General features: G+C 41.7%; 2 protein-coding genes across 2 annotated transcripts; both read right to left on the bottom strand.

Moving 5' to 3' along the window:
• Positions 1-1,635: 1,635 nt before the first annotated feature.
• On the bottom strand, positions 1,636-2,115 carry LOC119466779 (keratin-associated protein 9-2-like). The gene has a single exon (XM_037727335.1). The coding sequence runs from the start codon at positions 2,074-2,076 to the stop codon at positions 1,636-1,638; it is 441 nt and encodes a 146-aa protein (XP_037583263.1). The 5' UTR covers positions 2,077-2,115.
• Positions 2,116-7,413: 5,298 nt separating this feature from the next.
• Positions 7,414-8,014, bottom strand: LOC108281565 (keratin-associated protein 9-2-like). The gene is made up of 2 exons (XM_037727334.1): positions 7,981-8,014; positions 7,414-7,920 (listed from the first exon to the last, which is right to left on the bottom strand). The coding sequence occupies exons 1-2, from the start codon at positions 8,012-8,014 to the stop codon at positions 7,442-7,444; spliced, it is 513 nt and encodes a 170-aa protein (XP_037583262.1). The 3' UTR covers positions 7,414-7,441.
• Between the last annotated feature and the right edge of the window lie 5,881 nt (positions 8,015-13,895).

Here is a 13,895-nt window from a genome sequence, read left to right as displayed (position 1 = left end):
TTTTGTCAACAGGTATTCAGGAGAAGGAAGCCATATAAGAATATTATTTACATGATATAAATCCCCAAATGAGACTTCCATGCTGGTAGGAGGTGCCAAGATGGTGGCCCAGGTCCGTAACTTTTCTATTTCTCTCAGGGCCAGTATCAGTCAATCGTTCCATGACTGAACGCTTGGGTTGCATCATCAGTTCAGGAACAAAAGCACCAGTCTTCCATCTATCGTGTCTTCCATGAATGAGAGAGTTCGGCCATTTTTCCTCCTTCTTAAATTCTATGGATTTCCCTTGAAATCAGGAGAAGGAAGCCAAATAAGAATATTATTTACATGATATAAATCCCCAATGAGACTCTTTTTCATGGGACACCATGCGTTCTGACAAACGTTTGATGCAGATTAATTGAATAAATAGTTGGTCAGAGGCAGAGAGGAAACAAGAGCCACATTCAGGGGAACTATTAAATGCAGTCCCTGTTTTCATACCATGTAGCTATTGCTCACTGAGGTGTGGAAAACTAATTTCGGAAGACCTTTGTGAACAGAACAGAAATGTTATCTGCAAATATGAGAGATTATACCGCCCATGTTCAATGAATTCAGTGCATGTCTTGCTCTTACTGAATCCCAATATCATTTCTACTTTACTGAGAGTTAAATAGGAGTGTTCTCAGGCAGAAAGAGAAGATCTCACCTTGCACTCGAGTCTGTCCTATATTAGCTGCATCAAATCACACATTAAATTGTTCTCAGCTGAAAAATTGAGGTAATAACACATAAGCATCTGTTTTTCAACATGGATGTTAAGTATAGCATGGGATATGTGTGTAAATTCCATTTAAGCAATTCTGTAGAATAAAACGAAGCACCATATGAGATGGAGGATGGCTCAGAATTTATTCAGAAACATATACGTAAGAATCTCTGCTATGAGGCACATAGTCCAGAGTTATCATAAAAAGAAGAAAGAAGTGTAAAAAACCATGAGGAGGAAATTGAAAATGAAAATATGATTGCCAAGGTTACATATCCATTGCAGAAATCTAAATTTCTGAGAAGCAGAGAATGAAGCTCTTGACTTTAGAGTCAAAGCTGAGACCATGACTCCAATTGAGGACACAGGAAGCCGGCCCATGATCCCCAAAGTGTAAGAAGAAGAGAATAAGGACGAAGAACTCTGCCCTCCCTCAAGCTGATTCACAACATTTTAAACATGCAGAAAAAAAAAAAAGAGACAGAAATTGGTGAGAGCATATTGTCTTGGAAAGTAAAGATGTTCCCTGAAAGATAAGTCATTTGGAGCTGGGCACGATGGTTCATGCCTGTAATCCCAGCATTTTGGGGGGCCAATGTGGGTGGATTAGTTGAGGTCTGGTGTTTGAGACCAGCCTGATTAACATGGTGAAACTCCGTGTCTACTAAAAATACAAAAAATTAGCCAGGCGTGGTGGAACAGGCCTGTAATCCCAGCTAGCTGGGAGGCTGAGGCGGAAGAATTGGTTGAACCTGGGAGACAGACGTTACAGTGAGCCAAGATCACGCTACTGCACTCCAGCCAGGGTGACAGAGTGCGACTCTGTCTCAGAAAAAAAAGTCAGAAGGTTGTTGTGTTAGGATGATGGTCTTTGGCAATGCTGATCAGCACCAGGAAGGTTGGCAGCAGCTGGACACACAGGTGGGCTGGCAGCAGGTGGTCCTGCAGCAGGTCGTCTCACAGCTGGCTGGGCGGCAGCAGGGCTGGCAGCAGCTGGTCACACAGGTGGGCTGGCTGCAGCATGTCACACAGAGGGGCTGGCAGCAGGTGGTCCTGCAGCAGGTGTTTTGACAGCAAGTTGGGTGGCAGCAAGGCTGGCAGCAGCTGGACACACAGGTGGGCTGGCAGCAGGTGGTCCTGCAGCAGGTGTTTTGACAGCAAGTTGGGCGGCAGCAAGGCTGGCAGCAGCTGGACACACAGCAGGAGGGCTGGCAGCAGGGTGTGCTGCTGCAGCTGGTCACACAGGTGGGCTTCCAGCAAGTGGTCCTGCAGCAGGTGGTCCTGCAGCACGTAGGCTGGCAGCAAGGGGAGCAGCAGTGGGTCATGGTGTCAGGGGTGGAGGGTGGGCTCCTGTTCAGAGGTGAGTTTCCCAGAATCTGGTGACTCCTTCCAATCTGGGCCTTTTATACACGTGGCCTCCAAAGTTTCCACCAATCAGCAGGACTTTTCCTTGTTGCTGTTTACATTGTTTTCCACAGTCCGTTTGGGATTGTCAAAGGGGAAGTTGTTTTTAAAATCTTATGAATCTTTTGAAGGTAAGGGTTTAATCTGTTTCTTAATTGTGAATTACTCACAGAAACTTTGTTTCAGATAAAAGGAAGCCCATGTCATCACTAGCATGGTTCCTGCTCTGACCATCTTCTGGTCATGTGATAGTTCCTGGTGACTGGGGAGGCTCAAGTTCTCTCTACCAACCTCCTTCCTTGGCTGTATGTAGATTGGGAAGTGTCTGTGGGGAAAAGTGTGATGCTCATATTTTTACAGTGACCAAAGGAAGCCATGTCTGTGCCCAAAACTGCTCAGCTACCAAAGTCTGATTCAAGTCTAACAGGCATCTCTCTGTAGAACACGTCACCCGTGTCTTTCAGTTCCACCAAAATCACTTGGGAAGAGGGTGTTTGGCACCGTGTGTTCTATGTGGCAGAGCAGAATTGAAGTAGGTGGGAACAAGGAGAAGTCCACTGGGATTTAGATAGCATCAAGCACTCTTTGTCCTGGGGTGACCATTCATTCTGATTTGTCTGGGAGTGAGGGGCTTACCAGGAATAGAATGTAGGACTTTCTCTGACATAACTGCTTTAGATTCAGACCAACCAGCATGAGCCATGTCTCAGCCCTAATCCTGGTTAACAGCACAGTCAGTGCCATTTCTTCTGTATTTCTGTTCATGAAGGAATTAAGTTAGTTGAGACGACACCTGATTTGTCTGGAGTTGTAACATGTTTAAACATTTTTCAGGTACATGATTCATTTAGGAAGAATGCCAATTTTTAATTTCTGACTTGAGATTGCTTTGTAAATGCATCTGATTCCATTACCAGGTTAGGAAACAGAAATTAATCCCATTCCCTTTAAATTATATTCTCTTACTCATTATCCCAAACAGATAATCCTTCTATCAAGTTGTAACACTGTAGTCCAATTTGGCTTTTTCTTTTTTACTTCTGTGTGAATTAAAATGAGAATATTTTCTTCTCAATTTCTTTTGCATAATCAAAAGTAATAGTTATTGCCCTGTCATTTTACACTCTTCATGTCAGCAGAGCAGAAGGCAAAGAAGAGAGTTCCTATTTGGTTAGGAGTAATTATCCTGAAGTCAAAGAACTTAGGGGAATCTATCTGTAGCTCGGGAGATTTACTGAATATATTAATTTACTAGCACTGCCATGATAAAGTACTACAAACCAAGTGGCTTAAATTTATTTTCTCATAGTGCTGTAGGCTAGCAGTCTGAATTTCAGGTGTGGACAAGGTTGTTTTTGCCTGAAGACTGTAAGGAACGTATCTGTTCCTGGTCTCCCTCCTTGACTTGTAGATGTGTGTCTTCTCCATGTGTCTCTTATGTTAGCTTCCTTCTAGAAGCACACTGCCTCTGAACATCCTCATTCTAGACAAGCATCAGTCATATTGAATCAGAGGCCTAACTGATTCCAATATGATCTGATCTTAACTAATTACATTTTCAATGACTCTATTTGAGTATGAATTTGTGGAGACACAAGTCAACCCATAACACTGATGAATCTCCTTGTGTGTCCATGCCCGGCGATAACCACCAATGAGTGAAAACAGCAACCACATGGACAATGGTACAGTACCAAGCAGCTCAGACATTTCAGGAAGGAAGTTCTGGTTTACTCCTTCAGGAAAGTACATAGTGCAACAAAGGTGCTGGACAGTGGTGAAAGAAGTATAGAAGTTGTGGTAATTTGTGGAGATGATGAGTCTCAGGTGCACCTTATTATAGTAGCCGTAACTGTTCCTTGTTCCATTGGCCTTCATTTTATACATCTCTCCCCCTCCTTTCTTTTCTTAGGTTTTCAGTTCCTTCCTTCCTCCCTCCCTCCCTCCCTCCCTCCCTTCCTTCCTTCCTTCCTTCCTTCCTTCCTTCTTTCCTTCCTTCCTTCCTTTTTTCTCTACCTACCTCTCTCTCTTCCTTCCTTTCTTCCTCCCTTCTTTCCCTTCGTCCTTTCCTCCCTCCTTTCTTTCTTCCTCTTTCTTTCTTTCTTTTCCTCCTTCCCTCCCTCCTATCCTCCCTCCTTCCCTCCTTTTATCCTTTTTTCCTTATTTCCTCCCTCCCTTCCTTCATTCTCTCTTTCATCTTTCTGTCTGTCTTCTTCCTCTCATCTTCTGTTCTTCCTCTTTCTCCTCTTCCTCTCCTCCTCGTCTTCCTTCTTCTAGAGTTTGTGGTTGCTTACCACATTTAAGAAGCAAAGATTGGGTCTGTGAGGAGCAAATGGTAGGTTGTAACTAAGATTTCATCATCCCACCCCTGTATCTTGGATCTCAGTGTACTCAGATCAATATGCGTTTGCCAGAATCTGCATCTCTGTGCCTAAGGGCTCTTGTATTGCAACTGAGGAAGGTGAAGTCACCTGTGCATGTCACACAGAGAAATCATTCAACCAATGATTCTGGACAGTTGATTTATGAAGACCCTAACTTTGTCCTTCCTGAAGCAGGACAATTCTAATTTTTTTTTTTTTTTTTTTTCATCATTTCTGACAATTTTTTGTTTCTTTTAAGCTTAATTGGTCCCTGTGATACTAATTTATTAGTGTACCCTTTTCTTTATCACTTCTCCAGCCTCTACTGTTGTGATTCGTACTTTTCAATAAACTACTTTCACTGGAATATTTTCCTCAGAGTTTCTTATGGGAAAACCAAACTCCGATAGTACACTTTCTCTCCCAGCCTATATTTTCTCATCTCTACAGTGGGAACATTAATACCTACCTTGAATGTTTCTTCAAGAATTAATGATTATATCCACAAGGCATTTAGTCAATACCCATGTAATAGTAGGCAACCTGTGACTTATTAGTTGTTTTTTTGTCCATAGAACTTCTAGTTTTAATGTTGAAGATAAGAAAACATTAGTAATAATTATGTAGATTAACTAACTTCTTTTTTACTGGCTTTATTGAGACACAATTGACAAATAAAAATAAAAATTGTGTATGTCTAAAGTGTATGAGGTGTTGTTTCAGGATATATATATATTTATTGTGAAATCATAATATATTCCTTAGCTCACATAGTTAACAATTTCCTTTTCATTTTTATGGTGTGAACAGCTCAGATCTACCTTCTTAGCAAATTTCTTGTATGCAATAAAACATTTTTGTTAACTATCGTCACGTTGTTGTACACTAGATCTGCAGAAGTTACTCATCTTGCAAAACTGATGTTGGTCAAAAGAATGTGATATTTTTTCATCTTCTTTATCCCATCAAACAATGACTATCACAGTCAGTGACTTTTGTCTGTTAGCTGAGTCTTCAGAGCATTCAAGATACACCACCTCAGAAGTTGGCATCTGTCTTGGAAACCTACATTGTTAGCTCATCAGAGGTATTTTTACCCATCCCATGCTGGTAGGAGGTGCCAAGATGGTGGCCCAGGTCCCTAACTTTTCTAATTCTCTCGGGGTCAGTATCAATCAATTATTCCATGACTGAATACTTCATTTGCATCATCACTTCAGGAACAAAAGTACCAGTCTTCCATCTATCGTGTCTTCCACGAATGAGAAAGTTCTACCACTTTTCCTTCTTCTTAAATTCTACTGATTTCCCTGGAAATCAGAAGAATTGGTTTCTTTAGATGCTTCCTATTTGTCTCACAAAACACACAAGGTTGTTTTCTACCTTTAGTCAGCACAGAGATTATGGTTTGTGCAAAGCCACACATGCCCATTGGATAGTCCCTCAATCCCCAAATATTTTTTACTTAATTTTCCTCATAACATTTTGATTTGAGGGACAGTTTGATTTAGTGTTGCTTAATATATTGTCCACATTTTAGAGGAAATAACTTAATTTCATTTTGCTTTGTCAACAAGTATTCAGGAGAAGGAAGCCGTAGAACAATATTATTTACATGATATAAATCCCCAAATGAGACTCTCTTTCATGGGACACCATGCATTCTCACAAATGTTTGATGCAGATTAATTGAATAAATAGCTGGTCAGGGACGGAGAGGAAAAGAGATCCACATTCAAGGGAGCTATTAAATGCAGTCCCTGTTTTCATACTATGTAGCTATTGCTCACTGAGGTGTGGAAAACTAATTTCGGAAGACCTTTGAGAACAGAACAGAAATGTTATCTGCAAATATGAGAGATTATACCACCCATGTTCAATGAACTCAGTGCATGTCTTGCTCTTACTGAATCCCAATATCATTTCTACTTTACTGAGAGTTAAATAGGGGTGTTCTTGGGTGGAAAGAGAAGATCGAACTTTGGACCTGAGTCTGTCCTTTATTAGCTACATCAAATCACACATTAAATTGTTCTCAGCTGAAAAATTGAGGTAATAACACATGAGCATCTGTTTTCAGAATCAAATTGGATGTTACGTATAGCATGCAATATGTGTGTAAATTCCATAGCAGCAATTCTGTAGAATAAAACAAAGCACCATATGAGATGGAGGATGGTTCAGAATTTATTTAGTCACACATAGGTAAGAATATGTGCTACGAAGGGCATAGTCCATAGTTATCATAAAAAGAAGAAAAAAGGGTAAAAAACTCTGAGGAGGAAATTGAAAATGAAAATATGATTCTGAGGATTATGGATCAGTTGAAGAAATCTAAATTTCTGAGAAGCAGAGAATGAAGCTTTTGTCTTTAGAGTCAAGGCTGAGACCATGACTCCAACTGAGGACATAGGAAGCTGGACCATGATCCCCAAAGTGTAAGAAGAAGAGAATCAGGACAAAGTACTCTGCCCTCCCTCAACCTGATTTACGAGATTTTAAACATGCAGAAAAAAAAAAAAGATACTGGTGAGAGCATACTGTGTTTGAAAGCAAATTTGTCCCCTGAGAGATAAGTTAGTTGGAGCCGGGCTGGGTGGCTCAAACTGTAATCCCAATATTTTGCAGGGCTCAGCTGGGTAAATCACTTGAGGTCAGGTGTTTGAGACCAGCCTGATCAACATGGTGAAACTCCGTCTATACTAAAAATACAAAAAATTAGCCAGGCATGGTGGAACAGGTCTGTAATCCCAGCTAGTTGCGAGGCTGAGGCAGGAGAATTGGTTGAACCTGGGAGACAGAGGTTACAGTGAGCCAAGATCACGCTACTGTACTCCACCCTGGGTGACAGAGTGAGACTCAAGTCTCAAAAAGAAGTGTCAGCAGGTTGTTGTGTTAGGATGATGGTCCTTGGCAGTGCTGATCAGCACCAGGAAGGCTGGCAGCAGCTGGACACACAGGTGGGCTGGCAGCAGGTGGTCCTGCAGCAGGTGGTCTCACAGCTGGCTGGGCGGCAGCAGGGCTGGCAGCAGCTGGATCCACAGCTCTGGTTCAGGCAACCAGGCAGGCAGACACACGTGGGGTGGTAGCAGGTTCTACTGCAGTATACAGGTACACAGGAGCTGGTCTGGCCACAGCTGGTTTGGCCACAGCAGCTGGACCCACAGCAGGTGGGCTGGCAGCAGGATGTGCTACAGCAGGAAGGCTGGCAGCAGCTGGTCACACAGGTGGGCTGGCAGCAGGTGGTCCTGCAGCAGGTGTTTTGACAGCAAGTTGGGCGGCAGCAAGGCTGGCAGCAGCTGGACACACAGCAGGAGGGCTGGCAGCAGGGTGTGCTGCTGCAGCTGGTCACACAGGTGGGCTTCCAGCAGGTGGTCCTGCAGCAGGTGGTCCTGCAGCAGGGCTGGCAGCAGCTGGACATGCAGCAGATGGGTTGGCAGCAGGTGGCCCTGAAGCAAGTCATAGGCTGGCAGCAAGGGGAGCAGCAGTAGGTCATGGTGTCAGGGGTGGAGGGTGGGCTCCTGTTCAGAGGTGAGTTTCCCGGAATCTGACGGCTCCTTCCAATCTGGGCCTTTTATACACCTGGCCTCCAAAGTTTCCACCAATCAGCAGGACTTTTCCTTGTTGCTGTTTACATTGTTTTCTATAGTCAGTTTGGGATTATGAAAGAGGAAGTCATTTCCTAAATGCTATGAATCTTTTGAAAGTAAGGGTTTAATCTGTTTCTTAATTGTGAATTACTCATAGCAAATGTCATTTAAGTAAAAGGAAAGCCATTTCATCATCAGCCTGCTTCCTACTCTGACCATCATCTTGTCATATGGTAGTTCCTGGTGACCAGGGAGGCTCAAGAAGTTCTCTGTGCCCAGCCTCATCCTTTGGCTGTATGTAGACTGGAAAGCGTCTGTGAGGAGAAGCATGATGCTGATATATTCACAGTAATGAATTGAATCCATGCTTGGGACCAAGACTGTTCACCCACCAAAGTCTGATTCGATACTAACAGGCATCTCTCTCTGTACAGCTTACTTTACCTGTCTCTTCCAGTTCTAGGAAGCCTCTTGGAAAGAGGGGGTTCAGCACAATGTGCTCCAGGTGGCAGTGTGGAACCAAAGCAGACAGGTAGAAAGAGGAGGAGGTCACTGGAATTCACAAAGACTCAAGCAATCTAAGTGCTGGGGTGAGCATTCATCCTGATTTGCCTGGGACTGAGTGGCTTACCAGCATGAGAATGTAAGAGCGGGAATTACTGTGACATAACTGCTCTAGGTCCAAGAAAAGCAGTCTGAGCTTCGGCTCTAGCCCTAACCCAGGCTACTGACATGGTCATTGACATCTCTCTCTCTCTCTCTCTCTGTTTTCAATGAGGAAATTAGATGAGTTCAGATGATACCTGATTTCTCTTTGATTTTTTCCATGTTTAAAACTTTTTAGTTATACCATTTGTTTCAGAAGAATGCAAATTATTAATTCGTATCTTCATATAATATTATATTGTAAATACATCTAGGTCTCCATTACCAGTTTACAAAATAGAAATTAATTCAATTCCCTCCAATATATCTTTTTATTTGTCTTCCAAGGTAGCTAGTCACTCTATCAAGTTATAATCCTGAAGGTCAGTTTTGGCTTTTTCTTTGACTTGTATGTAAATACAAATTATAGAATTTGCTTCATTGTGTTTTTGGCATAATCAAAAGCAGCAATTATAACCTGGTCATTTGGACCCTTCATGTCAGCACAGCAGCAGATAGATAAAGGAGTTACTATTTCATGAGGGATAATTTTCACAAAGCCATGTAGTGTAGGGAGAATGTATCTGGAACTCAAGAGATTTACTGGATATATTAATTTATTATACTGCCATGAAAAACTATGACAAGTGGCTTAAATTTATGTTCTCACAGTTCCGAAGGCTAAAATTAAGGTGTTGGGAATGCTGTTTTCCTCTGAGGGCTGTGAGGGAATTGCCTGTTCCAGGTCGTTCTCCTTGACCTGTGGATATCTATCTTCTCTATGTGTCTCTTACATCATCTTCCCTCTCTATGCATCCTGTTTTAATTCCCCCTTTTCATACAGACATCAGTCTTATTGAATCAGAGGCACAATATCACCTCATCTTAACATATTGCATTTAAATGACCCTATTTGAATATAAATTCTTGGGGACACAATTCAACCCATAACCCTGGAGTATCTTATAGTGTATCCATGCACAGTGACACACACTAATGAGTAACAAAAGCAATCACAGTTGGGCAATGGTATAGTCACTAGAGACTCAGATCCATTAGTCAGGAAGTTCTGAGCTACTCCTTCAGGCAATTATCTAGATCAACCAGAGTGCTGGCCAGGGGTGAAGGGAATATAGAACTGGTGGAAACCGATGGAGATTATGAATTTCAGAAGGACTCCATTACAGCAGCAGTATCTTTTCTCTTCTTTTCCTTTCTTTTCCTTTCTTTGCTTTTCTTTCTTTCTCTCTCCTTCTTTCCTTCCTTCCTTCCTTCCTTCCTTCCTTCCTTCCTTCCTTCCTTCCTCCCTCCCTCCCTCCCTCCCTCCCTCCCTTCCTTCCTTTCTTCCTTCCTTCCCTCCTTCTTATTCTCTCTCTTGCTCTCTTTCTTCCTCTATATTTTTTATTTTTCTCATTTCTTTCTTAGTTTTTTTCTCCTCTCTCACCTTCTGTTCCTCCTCTTCCTCCTCCTTTTCCTCTTTCTTCTAAGGTTCGTGATTTTTCACCACATTTACGAAGCAAAGATTGGATTTGAGTGGAGCAAATGGTAGATCATAGACTGGTCTTCATTACCACACCTGTTTATCATGAAACCTAGTGTGCTCGGACCAATTTCCATCTGCCAGAATCTGCATCTCTGTCCCATAGGTCTCTTGTATTGCAAACACAGAAAGTCATGTCACCTGTACATGCTAGAGGGAGAAAAATATTCAACTAATGATTCTGGAGAGTGGATTTATGAAGACTCCAGCTTTCTCATTCCTGAAGTAGGACAATTCTAATTTCTGCGTTTTTCATCATTTCTGATAAAATTCCCTTTAGCTTAAGCTTCAGTTGATCTCTGTCATACTGGCTTCATAGCCTACTCTTTTCTGTATCACTTCCATAATCCCTCCTGGTGTGATCTGCACTTCCTGATACGCTACCTGCATTGGAACTTTTTCTCAGAGTATCTTCTGAGAAAAACCAAACTATGACATTACATTACTTCTCTTGGCCTCAGTTTCCTCATGTCTATGTTTGGAACACTAATGCCTATTTTGAAAGTTTGTTCAAGAATTAATGATAACGTACTTAAAAGATTTAGTCAATATCCATCAAATAATAGGCAACTGAAAACATATTAGTTCTTTTCTGTCCAGAAAATTCCTAAACCAATTTTAACGTTGATGATAAGAATATGTTTATAATAAATAACTAGGTCAACTAACTTTTTTTCTTTTAACTTCTGGGATGCATATGGAGAATGTGCATGTTTGTTACATATGTATACAAGTGCCACAGTTGTTTGCTGCACCTATCAACCCGTCATCTAGGTCTTAAGCCCTGAATGTGTTAGATATTTGTCCTAATGCTCTCCCTCCTTTTGCCCCCTACCCTCTGACAGGCCCTGGTGTGTGATGCTCCCTTCCTTGTGTCCATGTGTTCTCATTGGTCAACTCCCACTTATGAGTGAGAACATGCGGTGTTTGGTTTTCTGTTCTTGTGTTAGTTTCCTGAGAATGATGGCTTCCAGCTTCATCCATGTCCCTGCAAAGGACATGATCTCTTTTTTTTGTGGCTGCATAACATTCCATGGTGTATATGTGCCACATTTTCTTTATCCAGTCTATCATTGATGAGCATTTGGGCTGGTTCCAAGTCTTTGCTATTGCAAATAGTGCTGCAATAAACATATATGTGCATGTGTTTTTATAACAGAATCGTTCATATTCCTTTGGGTATCTACCTAGTAGTGGCATTGCTGAGTCAAATGGTATTTCTGGTTTTAGATCCTTGAGGAATTTCCACACTGTCGTCCACAGTGGTTGAACTAATTTACAATTCCACCAACAGCGTAAAAGCATTTCTATTTCTCCATAGCCTCATCAGCATCTATTGTTTCCTTACTTTTTAATGATCACCATTCTGACTGGCGTGAGATGGTATCTCATTGTGGTTTTAGCTTACATTTCTCTAATGATCAGTGATAATGAGAATATTTATAAACTATACATCCAACAAAGGCCTAATATCCAGAATCTATCCACAGTCTTATTAGAAAGTGGTCAAAGGACATGAACACTTTTCAAAAGAAGACATTCAAGTGGCCAAAAAGCATGTGAACAAATAATCAACATCACTGATCATTAGAGAAATTCATGTTAAATCCGCAATGAGATACTTTCTGACACTAGTCAGAATGGCTATTACTAAAGTCCAAAAATAAAAGATGCTGCCAATGTTTTGTAGAAAAAAAAAAACACTTATACACTGTTGGTGAGACTGCACATTAGTTTAACCATTGTGGAAAGCAGTTTTGGGATCTCTCAAAGAACTTACAATTATTATTTGACCCAGCAATCCAATTATTGGGTAAATACCCAAAGGAATATAAATTGCTCTACCATAAAGACATATGCATGCCTATGTCCATTGCAGCGCTACTGACAATAGCAAAGACATGGAATCAACTAAAATGTGCATCAAAAGTAGACTGGATAAAGAAAATGTGTTACATATACAGCATAGAATACTATACAGACATTAAAAAAGAACAAGATCATGTCCTTTGCAGCAACACAGTTGGAGCTGGAGGCCGTTATCCCAAGGGAACTAACACAGGAACATAAAACCAAAAACCACATGTTCTCACTTGAGTGGGAGCCAAACATTGAATACATATGAACACAAAGAGGGGAACAACAGACACTGGGACTTATTTGTGGGTGGAGGGTGGGAGGAGAATGAGAATCAAAAAACTGGCTCTTGGGTATTATGCTTATTATCTAGGTGACAAAATAATCTGTACACCAAACCCTGCAACACACAATTTAACTATAAAATAAACCTGCACACATACCCCTGAACCTTAAAAAAAGTTAAAAATTCTCTTTAATGCAGGCAAATTGAATGATTGGCTGGTATTGGCTGAGACAAAATAGAATCCTTGCATTCAGGGCAGCTGCTAAATGCAGCCCCTGCTGCTGTACCATGTAGCTGTTCCTCATTGACCTGTGGGAAACTAATTTGGGAAGACCTTTGTGAACCAAAATGTTGTCTCTTGCCAAATACTAGAGGTTGTTTTTTTCCCTTTGAGGTAAACTCAAGTGCCTAACTTGCTAGTGCTGAGTTCCAGTGTCATTTCTACTTTATTGAGAGTTAAATGTAAGTGTCTTTGGACAGAAAGAGAAGACGCAAACTTGGTTCCGAGTCTGTCCACTATTAGCTACATAACATCACACATTAAAATGTTCACAGTTGGAAAATGGAGGCAATAAAACATGACTATTTTGAGAATCAAATTGGGTAACACATATAGTGTGTGATGTGTGTATAAATCCCATGTCAGGAATGCTTTAAAATAATACAAGACACCATATGAGACAAAGAATGGTTCTGAATTTATTTATTAAGGAATATACAGGTGAGAATCCCTGTTTCTAGGGAGATAACCCAAAGTGATCACTAAAAGAAGAAAGGAGGATACAAGAATCATGAGTACATTGAAAAGAAAACATAATTGTGAAGATTCTTGATCAGTTGCAGAAACTTAAGTTTCTTAGGGGAAGAGAACGAAGCTCTTGACTTTAGAGTCAAAGCTGAGACCATGACTCTAAATTGAGAACACATGAGGCTGGCACATGATCCACAAGGTGTAAGGAAAAAGAGAATCAGGATGAAGTACTCTGACCTCCCACAAGCTGATTGACAAGATTTTAAACATGTAGAGAATTCATAAAAATGTGGACGAGAGCATGGTTGCCAGCAGCAAAGTAAATTGGTCCCCCAAAAGATAAGTCAGTTGAGCAGAGAGCTGTTGTGTGAGGATGGTGGTTCTCTTGGGAGTTAATTAGCAGCAAGAAGGCTGGCAGCAGCTGGATCCACAGCTCTGGTTTAGGCAACCAGGCAGGCAGACACATGTGGGATGGTAGCAGGTTCTGCTACAGTACACAGGTGCACAGGAGCTGGTCTGGCCACAGCTGGACCCACAGCAGGTGGGCTGACAGCAGGGTGTGCTACAGCAGGAAGGCTGGCAGCAGCTGGTCACACAGGTGGGCTGGCAGCAGGTGGTCCTGCAGCAGGTGTTTTGACAGCATGTTGGGCGGCAGCAAGGCTGGCAGCAGCTGGACACACAGCAGGAGGGCTGGCAGCAGGGTGTGCT

The sequence above is a fragment of the Cebus imitator genome, unplaced genomic scaffold (assembly GCF_001604975.1).
Source record: "Cebus imitator isolate Cc_AM_T3 unplaced genomic scaffold, Cebus_imitator-1.0 Scaffold228, whole genome shotgun sequence".
Lineage (NCBI taxonomy): Eukaryota > Metazoa > Chordata > Mammalia > Primates > Cebidae > Cebus > Cebus imitator.
Note: the sequence above shows the minus strand (reverse complement) of the source record. Positions and strands in the feature narration are given on the sequence as shown.